The following is an 18,723-nucleotide window of genomic DNA, read 5'->3' on the forward strand; positions in this document are numbered from 1 at the left end:
ATATATATATATATATATATATATATATATATATATATATATGCACACACACATACACACAGATATATATATATACATACACAGATATTCTATATAGAGATATAATAGATGATTGTTTCAGCAACAAATAGTACCTCAGAAGAGAAAGTATGTCTCTGACTTCTTATATCCAAATATAAAGTATTCATTTCATATTTAGAGAACACCTATTTTTGAGTTAAACATTTTAACAATTAAGTGACTAGTCTATGGATATGCATATATAAGTAGTACACTTTTCCTTGTCTTCCAGTTCTAATACACTTATCCTTTTTAACTACTGATAAAGATTCTTCTAGATTTCCCACACCCCAGTGTTTTGTTTGAATATTCCTTCCATTTGCCCTTCTTTCTGTGAGAATGGACAAAAGAAAACTCCCATCCAGAGACAGCAACGAAGTCTAGCCTTCCCGCTGCATTTAAAAGATTTCATTGGCTAGGAGCTGTTATCTCCCCAAGTAGGCTATATTTCTATAAATAGTTATAAACTAGCCTATGGGTATACAGGGTCTAATCTAAATAGTGTGTCCCCATCCTTCCTAATCAAAGTTCTATTGTTTGAAGAACAGTATTAGTCTATGTGTTAGTGTTCAAAATTAATTGGCTCTACTAGTTCGAACCCAGCTACTAGTTCTTATTTGGGGACAGAAGAAACATTGTTTCTGAGTAGAGAGTAAATTGAAGAGAATTTTCCAAACCTATGTCTTAAATGTCGTCCTTACATAGAACTAAAATGAACTTGAAACTGGGTTATAGATGGTTTGGATGGTAGGAAGTTGCCAGTAAATAAATGGATAGAGAACAGAGACAGAAACCAAGGTCTGTTGGGAAAGAGTAAGTATAAGAGACACTGTCTTGGGAAAGAGAGCAATCAAAAGGACTTACCAAGAACTTTCAGCTGAGAATAACTAAATAGGAAAATACATTTCCATCTTAAGAAAATTCAAAGTAGATGTTAATAAGACGGAAAATACTTTATCAGTGAAGATCACCTACCAATTTTAGAAACCGATAGGCTTCATAAATAATAAATTTAACAAACATTTATCAAATACATAAAGCTCTGGAGTGGGGAAAGATTAATTGCTATAGGTTTGCAAATAATTCAAAGGGATGAATAAAACATAGGGGTAATAATACAAAGAGAGGCCGGGCGCTGGTGGCTCACGCCTGTACTCCTAGCTACTCAGGAGGCTGAGATCTGAAGATCACAGTTCAAAGCCAGCCCGGGCAGCAAAGTCCGTGAGACTCTTATCTCCAATAAACCACTAGAAAACCAGAAGTGGTGCTGTGGCTCAAGCAGTAGAGCTGAAAAGCTGAGAGGTAGAGTCCAAGCCCAGGGTTCAAGCTCCACGACTGACCAAAAAAAAAAAAAAATACAAAGAGATTATAAACACTTCGAATATAAGTAGCAGGCATTCAGTCCAACCTGGAGATGTATTGTTTTAGCATCTGATATTTTGTAGTCTGACTTCAGCATTAAGGTTTCTAGTACTATATGCATAGGTATTTGCAAAGAGGAAATATGCTACAGAAGGAGACTTAATTCATTGTGCCCATCTCAGCAAGTCCCATGAATTCTGTCTGTTTGTCTAATTGATTATTTTTCGTATAGGGCCTTATGTCTTTGCCCTGGGCTCGTCTCAGACCATGATCCCCCTACTAAGCCTCCCAGGTAACTGAGACTACACAGGCATGTCATTGTATCTTATTTGTTAGTTGAGACAGAATCTCACTAGCTTTTTACCCCTGTTGATCTCAAACAAGGATTCTACTGACTTTCACTAAGAAGCTGACATTTTAGCTGGCCTTCAAATTAGTTTATACCCAGGTCTTTATTTGTTGTTTGTAGTTCTGGTGTTTGAAGTTAGGACCTTATGCTTACTAGGCAAGTACTCTAACACTTGAGTCATATACACAACAAATCATCATCCCTTTTTTTTCTTTTTGGGCCAGTCCTGGGGCTTGAACTCAGGCATGAGGTTCTGTCCCTGAGGCTTTTTTTTTTTTTTGCTTAAGGCTGTCACTCTACCACTTGAGCCACAGCTCCACTTCCAGCTTTTTGGTGGTTAATTGGAGGTAAGTCTCAAGAGCTTTCCTTCCTGGGCTGGCTTTGTACCATGGTCCTCATATCTCAGCCTCCTAAGTAGCTAGATTTACAAGTATGAGCCACTGATACATAGCCATCATTCCTATTTTTAATTTTTTAATAGTGTTTAAAGGGCCTCAGAACTATATTATCTAATAACATATTGCTTTGAAAGTCAAGAAGACACTTTTTTAAATGTTTTTTATTGTAAAACTACGGTACCGAGGGGTTACAGTTACATGAGTAAGGTAATGAGTATGTTTCCTATTGAGCATTGTTACCACTTCCTTTGCTTTTCCCCTACCATCCCTTTCCTCCCCACCTCCCCAACTCCAGCTCCCTCCACCCCCGCCAAGTTGTAAAGTTCATTTTCAACATAGTAAAGAAGATACTATTTTCTAAATAGGAAAACTGAAGATTAGAAATCAAACAATCTCTCAGGTTAGAGACAAGATTATTATATGGTATCCCTCTCTTTTGTACACATAGAAAGAAGATTAGCAAGTACTTACTGGACCAAACTTGATATCCTAAGACATTTCCCATGAGAAAGCCTCATAGGGTTTTTCTCATGGATCATTCCAAGTATCTTCTAAAAAGTTTCAATTCACAGGCCTAACCATTCTTTTCCTGCTGCGATAACTGTCTTTCCCTCTTCAATTAATCACTTTCATGACAGCTGATCCCAGTTTAAGCTAATATTGTAACCATTTTAGATAATATTGCAGATGCGCAAGGACGTTCTACGAATCCATTAAAGAAGTCACAGTGAGTTGCCATTGAAAGTGTAGCAGCTGCACCCTTGAAAACAGATGCTCTTCTGGGTCTGAATGAGTTCAATTTTGACTAATTTTAAGACCTAAACAGATTTCAGTCTGGTTAAGATTAGGATATGGAGCCACTCGAGACATCCTAATGTCCTCGACTGACTGCTTCCCATGACAGTTAGTAGGTTGGCTTTCCTTGAGAGATGCCAGGTATTTGACATGCCAAGGGTTTTATGTTAATCAAAATGAGAGGTCCAAAGTCGCTGCTACATCTTGGTGGACTGACTGCTCATGAAATTAAAGAGGCTTCAAGAGGCAATGCATTCTGTACAAAGTACTTGGGCTGTGGGATTAACCAGAATTGCTTTATGGCATTTTTCTGTAAGATTCCTAACAAGTGCAGCAAACTCTCTCTAATGAAGTTCCTCCATACCCACTTTACATGCAGGAAATGGCCAAGAAAATGATAGCTGTAAGTGGAGGTTGTTCCTTCTTTTTCCTGGCCTTTCTCAATCTCTTATAATGTGAATTTTTGTCATTTAAGGTTGGTCGATTGATATTCTTAAATCTGCTTTATTTTAGAGAGCCTTGTGACTGAGCTTGTGTAATCATTCCAGTTTATTTTGCTAGCTTTGACAATAGCTACTATAATATATGGGAAATGTGATTCTTCCCCTAAAGTCATTAGTGATCTGGCAGGAAGACTAATAAACAAAATGATGTTAGTGCAACCTGATAACTCTTGTACTGGAATTGTCACCCTGCCCTGAAAGCATAAATTGTTTTGAAAGAGGAATAAGAGACATTTCAGATATGAAATACTGAGGCATAATGACATAATTAGGAAGTTTTCATTAAAAGGGTCAGGATTGGGATGGGATAAATTAAAAAGAAAGAAAGTGGTGAGAGATGAAGAAAAACTGGAAAGTTTGGCAGAGAACAAAAATTATCACAACAATTATCTCTGCCTGGTGGCAGAGCTTTTGCCTTGTATGCACAGAGCTCTGGGTTGGATACCATTGCTATTCTTAAAAAAGAGAGAGAGAGTGAGAGAGAGAGAGATGGGGCTGGGAAGGTGACTCAGTGGTAGAGTGCTTACCTTGCATGCATGAGGCCCTGGGTTCAATTCCTCAGCACCACACAAGCAGAAAAAGCTGGAAGTGGCACTGTGGCTCAGGTGGTAGAGTGCTAGCCTTAAACTGAAGAGCTGAGGGACAGCACCCAGACCCAGAGTTCAGGCCCATGACCGACAAAAAAAAAAAAAAAAAGGAGGAAAAATACTGATGATGACATCATAGAAAGCCTTGCTGAGGCACTTGGCCTTGATCATATAAGCAATGGGAGACGTTGATATGACTTATACAATAAATTAACGTGGTCACATTTATGTTTGGATGAATAACTCATGTTTAATTACATGGAAAAAAGGTCAGGCCAGAGACACAAGGCATCAATGAGGAGACTTCTGCATCAAGATATTGGTCATGTCCTGCACAGACTGCAGTGTTCTAAAGAAGAAATGAGGTCTAAACCAAAAAAGTGGCAATAGGTGTACAAAAGAGAAAATAAATATTAAGAAAATATTTAGCAAATAAAACTAGCAGAAATTAGTCTTTGCTGAAAGAAGTCAAAGATAATATATACTCCTGTATAGCTGAAATGTGTAAATTGCTAAATCACTAATAGGAAGGGAATTCAGAGTAGAACATATGTTTAAAAAAATGATTAACTGAAGAAAATTCCAGAAAGTTAAAGAATACCCAGAAGAATATGATGCCCATAAGCCAAAAGAAGATAGGAGGTCAAGAAGTGGCCAATGAGGTCTCATGTGACAGAAAGCTTTTATGAAAGGAAGGCTGAAAGCACTCAGTGCATTTGATAGAGAACTACTGATCATTGTTAGAAACCAAGTTCTAATAGATGAAGGCAGAAATGAGGTTATGTCATGTGGAGGAGTTAATAAAAGTCAGGGCTGTGGGAAAAGTAAGTATTGATAGTTCTCTCAGTCACAATAAGAATCTGAGGACTTAAGGCTAGTGCCAATGGCTCACACCTCAAATTCTAGATACTCAGAAGGCTAAGATCTGAGAATCCTGGTTCAAATCCAGCCCACACAGAAAACTTTGTGAGACTCTTTATCTCCAATTAATTAGCAAAATGCTAGAAGTAGATGTGTGGCTCAAGTAGTACAACAGTGAAGGAATGTAAATGCCAAGCAAGAGTGTGAAGCCCTGAGTTAAGCCTCTCCACTACCAGTGGGCTTTGTCTCTCTGTCTCTGTTTCTGTCTCTGTCTGTCTGTCTCTCTCTCTCTCTCACACACACACACACACATACACATACATACACACACACATATACACACACACATATACACACACACAGAATCTGAGGTCTTTGTGAAAGAAGTAATAGGGAGTAGGTTGGACAAAGGGCCTGAGGAGAGTGATATGAATGTGTAAAAGTCACCAAGACAGGGAAAGAACTAACCAAGCACCAGTGAAAGGACAAACAAATGCTATCAAAAGCTTTCTTTTTTTTTTTAGATTAAAATGGAGGTCAGTTAATTGGCAACAATCTACCATTTTTTTCTTTGTTTAAATTATAGAAATGACCCTTTAGATGGCATATGGGGGTCATTGTGAAGGAAAGAGAACATTTGAGGGAGTTGAGGTCCCTGATTGAATAGCCCTGATGGGATCCATCCTTGCTGAGGGATGGAATCCCCCAGGAGAGAAGGGATTGCAGCGTTGAGTAGCAGGTTTGATGGAGACAAGGGTATGAGAGAGCTGGAGGAAGCGTTTTGATCAGAGAACATTGTACTAGAGCTTAATATTTCAGAGACTTGAAAACAAGATTTAGCATGACAGCAAGTCACCAATTTTTTGGCTTGCCATGCTTTAAAGATATGTTCATTTTCCTAATAGAACATGACCTCTGAAGGCAAAGAGAGTAAGACCAGACTCTATCTGATTTTTAATCTTCACCCTATCAAATCAGGAAAAGGGGAAACAGCCTCTCACTTTAGCAAAAAAAAAAAAAATTCTTCCTGGAAGCCAGACAAGGATGGGAATGATATTATTCACTCCCAGTATTAAAAAAAAAAAGTGCTCAAAGTGTGTGTCTTAATAAAAGAAGAATCAAGCACTAATATTTGTAAAGCTTACCTGTGCACTGTGCTGATGCACAGAGCACTCCTAACATAAATATATAGTACGAAAGGTGTGTGTGTGTGTGTGTGTGTGTGTGTGTGTGTGTTCATCTGTATGTGTGTCCAGTAACCTCATTTCTGGACTGTTATCTCCCAGGCAATTCTGTCACCATTGCCTTTTTGTAGATTTCCATTTGACATTAGAGAGCTAGTTGATTGTTTTCTGCTGTCTTTGTTTAGTATGCTCAGCATTTCTCTGCTCAACATATTCTTTCTCAAGAAGAAAGCTTGGTAAATTCCAGTAATCCTTTAGGTGTTTACAGACCATCTTTTAGTAGAGCTTTGAGCCTAATTTTCTGTGGTGCTTTAATAAACTGTTCATGTTTCTGCTGTAGATTACATTCAAACAAAATGTATAGTATGTCACTATTCGGAGCTGCTCTACATTTCTAGTTTTACTTGGCAGCTAAACTTGCTGTTGGCTCACTCTGATTTTTTTTAATTTGTATTTTGGCAGTGGTCAATTGTCACATTATGAAATTCAATGTTTATATAATAGGAAAAGGAAATATTTGTAAGTTTTCTTATTGGACTTTATCCAAAGATGTCTTTGATAGATCTTGATCAATTAGTGTTGTTTGGACCTTAGACCATGAGTGAGATTTCAAGGTCTGATTTCTGGTTTATTTCATTGATGCATAGCTAACTCTCCATGTTACAGTTAGGATCACATATCAGAGAAACCCAGGGGCTTAAAAGCCCTAAAATGCTTTGAAACATTATAATAACGTTACTAATAGTTGCTTTCATCTACCCTGCCATATGAAACATTATAAAGATAGTGATCTTGTCTTGTGATCAAACAACATGAATAATGTTAACATTAGGGAGAGGTACAGTGTCACTCATCCAGATGGAGTTAGTCAGCATCTAGGATGATACCAAGGCTAATAATAGCATGAAATCTACACTCTCACATTCCCTTCCTCTTGTCAGTTCCCTTGAACAGTATTTGCTTTTTAATGTTTTCATCATGGCATTTTTACTTATTATAGTCTGGTTCCATAGAAGAAAAGTTAGTATCAGAAATCTGGATTAACAATCTGCCTCTTGTTTGGACTGAGCAAAGTCTATAGACAGAGCATTGTAGGGCATACCTATAGTACAAATAGATGTCAACACCCTATACTGTGCCATGAACCTGCCCCCTGAGTCAGTGTACCTCACGAAATTGGTTGTGATCTAAGTTCTGGGAACATTTGTTCCAAAGGATTCAACATCTTCTGACAGAAAAAAGGACTTTTAGGTCGAAAAGCAAAACATACTGACAATTGGAAGTTGAACTTCAGGACAGATGGAATTATCTTTTTTTTTTTTTTTTGTCGGTAATGGGGCTTGAACTCTGGGCCTAGGCACTGTCCCTCAGCTCTTCAGCTCAAGGTGAGCGCTCTATCACTTGAGCTACAGTGCCACTTCCGGTTTTCTGGTGATTTATTGGAGATAGGAGTCTCACAGTCTCTCCTGCCTGGGCTGGCTTTGAACCGCGATCCTCAGATCTCAGCCTCCTGAGTAGCTAGGATTACAGGCATGAGCCACCAGCGCCCAGCAGAATTATCTTATAAATACCTCATAGCTACAGTTAATCTTAAGACTTAACCTGGACAAATAAAATGGTAAAGAAAACTAATAATGGTTTGTGTCTGATTTGTATGAATATTGAATATATTTCATATGCTGATGTAGTGTTTTCCCATATTCATTAAACCTCATAACATACAGGTACTGTTACTCCATTTTACAACAGAAACTAAAGCAGAGAGAATTTAAGTAATTAAAACTTTTGGTCACATAAATGAGTGGTAGAGAGACAGGACTCAAATCCAGACTCTAGTGAATAAAAGAAATATTGGAAAAATAGCCAAATTATTACTGGTGATCATTACAAAACTCTAGGAGTTAAACAGAGCTCTACATGCAGAACTTGAGAGGTAAATGTTGCTTACAGTTTGTCTTTTTTAATTGATACTATAGAGGTGATATACAGAGGGGTTCCAATTATGTAAGTCCAATAAAGAGTACATTTTTTTGGATGATGTTATCCGATGTTTTTTTTAAAGAAAATTGTTCAAGTGTTGTTTAATATTTATAAATTATTTTGGAACAATATTGAAAATAGCTCTATCAATTTTTCCAAAAGACCTTTTAGTGTTTGTAGTTGCCCACAAGTTAGAGATGAATTAAGTTGGAATGCAGACCGCTAACACACTTAAGTGTGCCCACACACATACACCGAAGATTTTTAAACTTCAGTGTTAACAGCATGACACCTAGAAAAAGAAAAAGTCAGAGCCCTCTGGCATATTTACTCTTTTTAGTCCTGAGTCCTACATTTCATGGGAAATGCAGAACACTTGGGATATTTTTGTCAGTAAATTTTAGGAAATATTAAATTGTCCAATCCAACCCATTTAAAGAATGATTAGAAGCACTAGAGACATCTGTCTTAGAAAAGGAACAGCTTCACTGAAGTTAAATAAGTAACTCCACGGGCCAGGCGCTGGTGGCTCACACCTGTAATCCTAGCTACTCAGGAGGCTGAGATCTGAAGATCGCGGTTCAAAGCCAGCCCAAGCAGGAAAGAATGTGAAACTCTTATCTCCAATAAACCAACAGAAAACTGGAAGTGGCGCTGTAGCTCAAGTGGAAGAGCGCTAGCCTTGAGCTGAAGAGTTGAGGGACAGCACTCAGGCCCAGAGTTCAAGCCCCATGACCGACCGCCCCTCCCCCCCCCAAAAAAGTGACTCCAGTACTTGGGTTTTGAGAATGGCAAAGCTTTGTAGAACCAGTGCCAATGATGAAGAATTAATGAGCACAGATACAGGCGTGTTGTATGATGATCAGATGTTTCAGAGGTAGAACAGGCTGCTGTAGGTAGGTATTGTGCTTCCTTTCATAAGCATTTATATGACTGTGCAATGAAAAGCTAATAAGCCACTGGTGACACAAGCACTGACCATATAATCAGGCCACATGACAGCTAAGGCCCCTTCCAACTGTGAGGTTCTGTTTCAATCCTTCAGTGAATTGTTTCAAGGCAATCAGCTGAGAACAGAATGAAGTACAATAGTCTACCATGTCTTAGATTTTTTAATGCTGCCAACTCTGACAGCCAAAGTAGTAAAAACAAGATGCAAAACAAAATGATGTGCATCATAGCTATCTAGTGAAATGACTGCTGTTCTGTCCTCCCTCTTCTTCCAGTGCTTTCTCCGGCTCAAGAAAGCCACGTGCACATGGACCTCCCCCCAGTGTCTGAGCAGATCATGCAGACTCTGAGTGAACTTGCCAAGTCTTTCCAGGATATGGCTGACCGCTGCTTGCTGGTCCTGCATCTTGAAGTGAGGTATGTCCCAACCAAACACAGGATTTTGTGATGTCAGCGTCTGGTAGTAGAAGTTGGGGTGCTACAAGAATGTTTGGTTCTTATTGTTGATATTGTCCTTTTGTTACAGTGATTTCTAGCATTATTCAATCACCATTAAAGAATTTGAGCAGCTGCTGCTTTTTAAGTATGATAATACAGAATTGTGTATAAATGTTCATGCCAGTTGGCTAGCTAATTAATTTGAAAAGCCCATGGTTTTCTGTTTTTACAAATGAAAGTGGTGATTCCTCACTTAGAGATATGTTATATATGTAATTACAACTAGTGCAGTGTCTGCAGTACAGTCAGTACTTAGCGTGGTAGCTTTACAAACAGAACTGTATTGTCACTGATATTTTTTACTAAGGCAAACATGTCAAGGGAATTACAGATGCAAGAACCACAGTCTTGTCTTTCAGGGAACCTAAACCCCAAGAGAGTAAATTAAAAGGATCATGCAAAAACACGGTTTCAACAATGCCAGACTCCTGGCCTTTTGTGCCTTCCTCTGTGGTGTGGGATACTCCGCTTCGCTTTGGTAGCCTCCATTATGAAACAGATAGGATGAGAACAGGTAGCACTAAAAAGTTCTCAGTTGTTCATTCATTTATTGAACAATTTTCCAGAATCTTCTTTGTGCCAATCAGTATTCCAAAAATTGGGACACCATAATAAACAAACATTCAAGGTGCTTACTCTCATTGAACTACCTTCTAATGGTGAGAAATAGACAATGACTATATAAAAAAGATAATTTCAGATAAATGTAGCTAAAGCAATAAAGTAGCATAATGAGACCAATTATGCTATTCAATAGAAAGACAATGTGAACTATAAGTGGAACCACATAGATCATTTAAAATTTTCTAATTGAGCTGGGCACTGGTGGCTCACGCCTGTAATCCTAGCTACTCAAAGAAACAACCGCCCAATTAATAAATGGGCTAAAGACTTAAAGAGACTTCTCTGAAGAGGAAATAAGAATGGCCAATAGACATATGAAGAAATGCTCAACTTCTCTAGCCATAAAAGAAATGCAAATCAAAACAACATTGAGATTCTACCTCACCCCAGTTAGAATGGCTATAATCAAGAAATCTAATAATAACAGATGCTGGAGGGCATGTGGCCAAAAGGGAACCCTGCTGCATTGTGGGTGGGAGTGTAAACTTGTTCAATCATTTTAGAAAGCAGTATGGAGGTTCCTCAAAAGACTACATATAGAGCTCCCCTAGTACCCAGAAATTCCACTTTTAGGTATTTACCCAACCGATTACAAACAAGGTCATACTAAAGCTACCAGCACAACTATGTTTATTGCAGCATTATTCACCATAGCTAAAATATGGAGCCAACCCAGATGCCCCTCAGTAGATGAATGGGTAAGAAAATGTGATGTGATTTTTTATATATATATATATATATATATATATATATATATATATATGAACTCTATGCCTCCATCAGAAAGAATGACACCACCCAATTTACTAGGAATGGAAAGACTTGGGAAAAATTATATTAAGTAAGCCAGACTCAAAGAAACATGGGTCCCATTGTTTCCCTTATCTGCAATAACTAGTATATGTCTAGGACAAGCAGAAGAGGTCAAAAGCTATGTACATGTGACCATATAACCTGATGCTAAGTGAAATGAACCCCAAGATAGTGACACAAGAGATTTTATCTTTCTTATTGTTCTTGTTACTGTATTTATAATGTACTGTGTGATTTTTTTCTTTTGTTTCTTTGTACGTTCTTCCCTCCTGGTATAAACCCTGTTGTCACTGTATTTGATTCCAGTGTCCTGCATCTTGAATATACATTTTTCTAATTTGGGACGGAGAAGGGAAATAACAAAATGCTGAAATAAAGATACAGGATGACCCATTGTAACAATGAGATGTACAAGACAGTATGTTGAAAATGAACTTTACAACTTTAGGGACAGGGGGAATAAGGGGTTGGGAGGGAGGAGTTGGGGAGGTAGGGAGGAAAGAGATGGCAGGGGAAAAATAAAGTAGGGGTAACAATGCTCAATAGGAAATGGACTCATTACCTTGCTCATGTAACTGTAACCCCTCTGTTCAGTATCTTTACAATAAAAAATATATATTAAGGAAAAAAAAGAACCTGAGAAAAACACATTCCAAGACATTGTGAGAAACTGATAGAAGCCTAATGTGTTTGTAGCTGAATGAACTAGGCAGGTGTGAGGTCTGAAGAATGGGGTATAAGAGATGGCTGGAGTCTGAGCATGTAGGCCATGAAACTTGCACATTGAAGGATCTTACCTACCAAGTGAATAGTTGGGATTTTCTTCTAAGTGCATTAAGAAGCTATAGGATGGTTCTTAATGGTTCATAGGAATCTATAAAAATTAGAGGATAGAAGTTAACGAATTGACATTCTTTAAAGATTAAGTGGCTATTGTACAGAAAGGATTGCAGAGAGAAAGAAGTATGAATGAAAGTTGGATGATGGGTAGGTAGGAGCATCAGAGATGTAGGGGCAGGTATGGAAAGTGTTGTATTGGGCATGTATTAAAGACAGCACTGATAGAAAGGGTTGGCAGCTTGAATGGGATGCAGGGGCTAGAGGACTCAAGGAAAACTACCATTTTGGGGGCCTGAGCAACAGTGTGGATGCCAAGGCTGTTATCTGAGGTGGGACTGACTGAAGGAAAAGGTTCAGGGGAGGTGGAAATCAGGAATCCCATTTTTGAGATGTTCAGTCTGCGATGCTCACATGGGTGTCAATGTTAGTAAGCAGTTGGGGTGTGTTCTTTTGAAACTTCAGGATCAGAAACCTCAATGGTATGGTAATACATTTCCTCGTGCATTATTGTAGAGCATGATTAAAATTGTTAGAACACTGGCTTTTCTTTTGAAGTCTTTATAATACCTAGATTTTAAAAGTGCAAATGAGACTTTGGATCATTCATCAGCCATTGGGATGTGTCAAGATTAAGGTTAGACTTTGGGTGGTTTTCAGGTGTGTCAAGACCACTTTTGTATCTCATGTGCCTTTTCTATTCTTCATAACTTTGCCCAGTGAGTCCCTGTTTTGTTGCTTGAATAGAAAAAAAATGCAGTAGCATTGCAGATTTGGAATCTGTTTTTCTCCGCATTATTTCATTTCTTATATTAACCTGTCCAGAAATAAAGGCTCTTGCTGTATGTTTTCTGATTTGTTTTATGATAATTTTTAGAATTGTTTTCCATTTATTTTCAAGCAGATAGTGAAATGAAGCAGGCATTTTCTATGAATAGATAAATGCAATAGACAGTGGAGGGGGGAAAAAATAAAAACACCAGTTATATTCTGATACCTGCTACCTGCCTTGCAAAGAAAAACAAGGGAACACCAAATTAATTACTCTCAAAACTCCTGGAATGTGTGCTATTGATTGTGTGGTGCCAAGACGTGTTCTACATTCAGAATTACCTACTTGTGGTGGTGTTTAATTCCATGTGGGATCTTTTCAACACGTCTCAGTGTGATCTTTTAAATCCTTAACCTCTGTTCTGTGTTTTTTATTTTTATACATCTTGGCAATACTATTCTTATAATGCAGAACATGTTTTAGTCATTATTTATTAACTTTACAAGAAACCGTACAGTGCTGTTAACACCCAACACCATATCTTCTTCAATGATGGTTTAAAACCAGAAAAAGCTAATGTCAGATTGGATAAGAAAAAAAAATGATTGAAATTCAGACTCATGGATACAGAATTAGCTTATCTTGACTTTGAGAACACTAAACATGTTTATTTTTCCTAAATTAAATTTCCACATTTCCTCTATAACATGGTTTTGACATTCATATTGCTTTCTGAATATGCTTCAATTTGTCTTTATCCCTCTCAAAGCCTGGTTCATAAAAGTAGCAGAATACCCCATGTACAGCTCCAATGGTAAATGTTGACACGCTCAGTTCGGTCCTGTTACCTCATTACAGTGACGATACACAGTGAATGAGCCAGGTCTCACACTGATCACACTGTCGTGTAACGGCGTGACAGCAGGGCAAGTGCCAAGCTTTGTGGGAGCACAGCATGCCAGGGCTGTGGATGACACACACAGGAGCTTCTAGATGTGTCCTGATCACTGTTCTTAGTAGGCCCAGAACGTGAACCTGAACCGGCCCTGCATGGAAGGTGATTTAAGAACTACCTGCCTTGGGCTGGGAAGGTAGCTCAGTGGTAGAGCTCTTGCTTTGCATGCCTGAGGCCCTGGGTTCGATTCCTAAGTACCACATAAGCAGGGCCTGAAGTGGTGCTGTGGCTCAAGTGGTAGAGCGCTAGCCTTGAGCTGAAGAGCTGAGGGACAGCGCCCAGGCCCAGAGTTCAGGCCCACGACCGGACCCCAAAAAAAAAAAATTACCTTCCTTAAAACCAGACCCTGCCAAACAAGTACCAGGAAATGGGTACTTGCAAGAGCAAGGGGGCAAGGGCAGAGGGGTACATGAATAAAGGGGAGAAGTGGGGAAACAGGGAGAATACAGTCAAGAATCCATTGGGTATACCACACAACTGAGAAAGATAAGGGAAGAGGTGGATCGAAGCGGGGTAAAAAGGATGACAAAGATTAAGATACATTTTATATAAAAACTGCATTGTCAAATGACAAAAAAATAATTCAGTACATCTCTCAAAAATTAAGAAAAGTAAGGGAAGGTTGTGCAGGGCGGGTGAGGAGGTTGACAGGTGACATTGATTAAGACACACTATATTCAGAAACTGCTTTGTTGAATGGCAACTCCCTTGTGCAACTGATTAAAGATAATAAAAACATTTTTTTAAACCCCAATAAACTAAATGCTATTTCTCCAAGCAAAAGCTGTTGTTCCTTAAAGAAAATGAATTGTATGTTCACATTAGTCCACTTACTAGTCCCCTGCACATTGGAGGTATACCTAAGAGTATGTGACCAATATCATTCTGTGACAATTAACTAAAGGTTGTTTTGTTCCCATCCAGCTGTGAAAAGCAATTAGAACTGACGACCTGTTGTCCAGGAGCTGCCTGATGAAGACTGGTTAGGTTCTGTCTCTAGCACTTTTGCCAAGAATTCACTGTAATAAGAGAACACAGATGGCCAGGCACGGTGGCGCACACCTGTAATACAAACTATGTGGAAGGTAGAAAGGAGCACAGAGATTCCACACCAGCCCGGGCAAAAGAGTTAGAAAGATCTTACCTCAAAAACAAAGCCAAGAAGTGGTCTTACCTACCCGTAGTCTCATCTGTACGGGAGGCTGAGGAAGAAGGCTATGGCCCAAGGCTGGCTCCAAGCAAACGTACAGAACTATCTGAAAAACAGCTAAAAAGTAACAGGGGTGGAGCTGAGGCTCAAGTGGTAGAGTGCTTGCCTAGCCAAGTGTGAAGCCCTCCCTTAAAACCCCCAGTCCCCCCAAAAAGACAAAGAGAGAGAAGATAAAAGAAAAATAAATCCATGTGTAAAAATTATTGATGAGTTATGCCAGCGAGGAGTCCCAAACAAGTTCAAATGCCAATGTTTGGTATATTCTCCTCCAGATACCCTTGTATCCTTAGCCCCTATTTTTCTTTAATATTGTCATAAGTCAAACAAAAAACATATTCGTAAATCAAGCAGGTTCTGAGTTGAAGAACCCATCCAGACATCATTTGACATTTCACTCGTGTCATTGCAAATCGCCTTCCACCCCCAGGCAGCAGCCCCTTTCCACAATGTGGAGCATCAGGCAGATGGCACCTCCAAGAGACGAAAGACCTGGTGAACACCATTAAAAGTTCAGAGTGATTTTGTTGTTGTTGTTCATCTTGGAACTTTAGAGAAGAAATTAAGTTGCCATTTGAATGCAAGGTGTCAGGAATGTCACCTTGATCAGCTGACTTCCCTCACCATCAGGTGGGCTCGGAGTGGGCTAAACAGCAACTGCCTGCCACTGTTGGGATGCTAAGTGTGCACTGTGTGAAAATCAGCCTTCCCGCTGTGCAATCAGCCGTGTTTGCGGAAAAACCTTAATGCCAAAGTCGCATTAAGGTCAGCAACAGCATGCCAGAATTTAAAGAAAAATAAAATTTTGTTGGAATTAGACATTCACTGAATCTGTAGCATTTGGAAGGAAGAGTGGAGAACCTGAAACGGTGGTTTTCTCTCCTATCCACCACCAACTTTAGGATCTGATTCGCTTTTACCCACAATGCACAGGGACTTCCTAATCAGCCCTCACTTTCAGCTAGTTCCATTCTCTGCCCTTCTCACCTTCCCCTCTCACCCATACTATGGATGGGACTCAGGGCCTCGCTGTGGCTGGCAAGTCACTTTAGTCTTATATCATGCTAGTTATCTTGACAAAGCTCATATCTATCTATGCATTATGGATCATCTCTCTTCATCCTCTCCATCTATCCTGTCTTCCCTCCCTTCCTTCCTCCCTCCCTGCCTCCCTTCCTCTTCTCTTCTTTCCTTCCTTCCCTCCCTCCTTCCTTCCTTCCTTCCTTTCCCTTTTCAATACTGAGGTCTGAACCCAAGTCTGACCTTTCCTTTATGTTCACTATTGAGCTAGGATCTTACTAACTGCCTAGGCTACCCCTGAACTTGTGATCTTCCTGTCCTCCTGTCTTCTCCTCCTGAAGAACTAATAGTATGCTAGCTCCAAAGCTCATATGTGATTACATCATTTTACCTCTTACAATTCTCCTAAGGTGTCTAGCATGAAGTCTGAATTCCTTACATGACCTCAAAGGCTATTACATGCCCCTGCCAGTTTCTCCAAGTCACCTTACACTTGTGTCATGTGACCTGTGTGTGCAGCAGAAAGGAACCACTCACCATCGTTCAGAATTATACAGCCTCATAAAACCAGATCTATTCATGTGGTATTCCCACTGCCTGGTGTTACACTGTCTGTAATTTACTGTAAATGTATTTTAATATAGATGTTTTGATTTCAACTAAGTGCTACTACAGTGTAATTTCTACACAGTTAGCAATCAGTTGCCCTAGGAATGAATCCCACTCCAGAGTTGGTCATCTCTCATTATATCAGAAATGTCACATTTGATAGGGGCTGTGAACAGTGCCATTACTGATATCTTTATCAAAACTGTACCCTTTATCAATTAACACATGGATGTCCAAATTAATTTTTATAGTTGGAAATTAGTCACTATTAGCACCCATTAAGATGAGCACCAATCACTGAAAACAAAAAGTAGCCCAGCTATTTGATTCCGTGGCATGAACAGGGTATAAGAACATCACACATCCTGTGCATAACACATCTCAAAATGGATCACACAGGCTGGGGTGCAGCTTCGTAGTGGAGCACATGCCTAGCATGTACAAGGGTGTGATCCTCTGTATCCCTGGGGAAAAAAAGAAAAAAGAAAAACAAGCACAAAATAAATGCAGTGCTTAAAACTAAAACTTCCTAGAAGGGATGGGTTAGACCGACGGGTGACAATGTTGTCAGACACCTTGTATTCATATACTGTTTTGTAGAATGGAACCTCTTTGTACAACTACTTAAAAACAATTAAAAAATTAAATAAAAAAACTAAAACTTCCTGAAGAAACACAAGAGCAAAACCTGTGACTTTGTTTTGGCAAAGAGTTCTTAAAATGACTTTCCATAAAAAATAAATAAATAAATGAAATTTCATCAGAATTGAAAACTCGTTCTTTGACAGACATTATTAAAATGAAAAGGTAATAAAAAAAGAAAACTAAGAGAAAATATTTGCAAAATGTGGATTTGATAAGAAACTTATATCCAGAATATGTAAAGAACCTTCAAAACTTAAGAACACCATTTTTTTAACTGAGCAAATGATGGGAAGAGATATATCACAAAATAGAAAACAAGCACATAAAAATGTTTAGCCTTATTAGTCGCTAAGGAAAGACAAACTAGCCAGTTGTGGTGGCATAGGCCTATATTTCCAGCTATTTCAAAGGCCAGAGGTAGGAGAATCTGGGTCAGAAGCCAGCCTAGAGAAACCAAAAGCAAACGAATGGAGATGTGCTTCAAATCTTTGGCTAGTACTAAACCCCAAATTTAATCTCCAATAAATTATTTTTTAAAATTCAAATTAATACTACAGTGAGATACAAAAATGCATCTATTGTAATAACTGATTTTCTAGTGAAATATTTTTTATTTAAGTAATTGTACAGTGGCATTCTAATTTAACTTGTCAGTTTATGATCAGTGTCACCTTGTCCACCGTTCTCCTCCGCCCGTCTATCCCACCACACCCATCCTTTCAAGTTACCCAGTTCCATTTTCACTTACATACATTGAATCGTAACGTCTGTTTGTGCTTATTCTTCCTCTTTTCACACATCTGCTCCCCACACCTTGAGCCCCAACCCCCCTCCAACAAAAAATGTTTCAGCTTCTTGGTATTTCATTTTGGTAAACTGTAAGCTAGTATTTCAAAAGAGTTACACAATTGGAATCCTCTGTCTCCTGCATATACCATACTTTACTCAATTTTTGTATCTATGCGTATGATTGTGTCTACGGTTTTTAATTTAGATCTAACTTCTACAGAGAAGAGATTGTATGCGTATGATTGTGTCTAAGGTTTTTAATTTAGATCTAACTTCTACAGAGAAGAGAAGACATGCATCCTTTGTCTCTCTGGCCTGATTTACTTCACTTATATAATGTTTTTCAGGTCCATTTATTTCCCTGCAAATGACATGATATTATTCTTCTTGATCAATGAATAAAATTCCATTGTCTATATATATATCCCACATTTTCTTCATCTATTCATTCACTGTAGGACATCTGGACTGTTTCCATAACTTCACTATGGTAAATACTACAGCAATGAATATGGGTATACAAGTGTCTTGATTGTATCCTGACTTGTAATGTTTAGGAAATGCCCCAAACTGGTATTGCTGGATTATAGGATAGTTCTAAGATTTGTTTTGTTTTTTTTTCAGGAGCTGTATAATAAATATGGAAAGTTCTACTATAAATTATATATCACAAAATCTGACTTTTTTCTAAACTTCAAAATGTTATACAAGAGGGGTTACAATTTAATGTGTCCATCTAAGTGTCCCATGCTTCTTAATCAGTATAATCCCTTCCATCATTCTCCCTTCTGTCTATTCCTTCTCCAGGCTCCTTTCACATGGAAAGAAACCCAAGAACTCATATATCCTTTATCACAAGCATATGTAGAAAGAAACAAAGATTACAGAAGGTCACTTGCTCAGATCAGCAGTTCGGTAGAACAA

At 38.6% G+C, this 18,723-nt stretch overlaps 1 protein-coding gene across 1 annotated transcript in view; it reads left to right on the forward strand.

Annotated features, from left to right (window-relative positions):
- The window catches only part of Exoc4 (exocyst complex component 4), a 691,471-nt gene that overhangs the window by 616,954 nt on the left and 55,794 nt on the right, over positions 1–18,723 (forward strand). The window contains exon 15 of the mRNA XM_013021696.1: positions 9,306–9,447. Coding sequence (XP_012877150.1) covers positions 9,306–9,447 — 142 coding nt within the window. The remainder of the gene's footprint in view (positions 1–9,305; positions 9,448–18,723) is intronic.

Source organism: Dipodomys ordii, unplaced genomic scaffold, assembly GCF_000151885.1.
Source record: "Dipodomys ordii isolate 6190 unplaced genomic scaffold, Dord_2.0 Scaffold56, whole genome shotgun sequence".
Lineage (NCBI taxonomy): Eukaryota > Metazoa > Chordata > Mammalia > Rodentia > Heteromyidae > Dipodomys > Dipodomys ordii.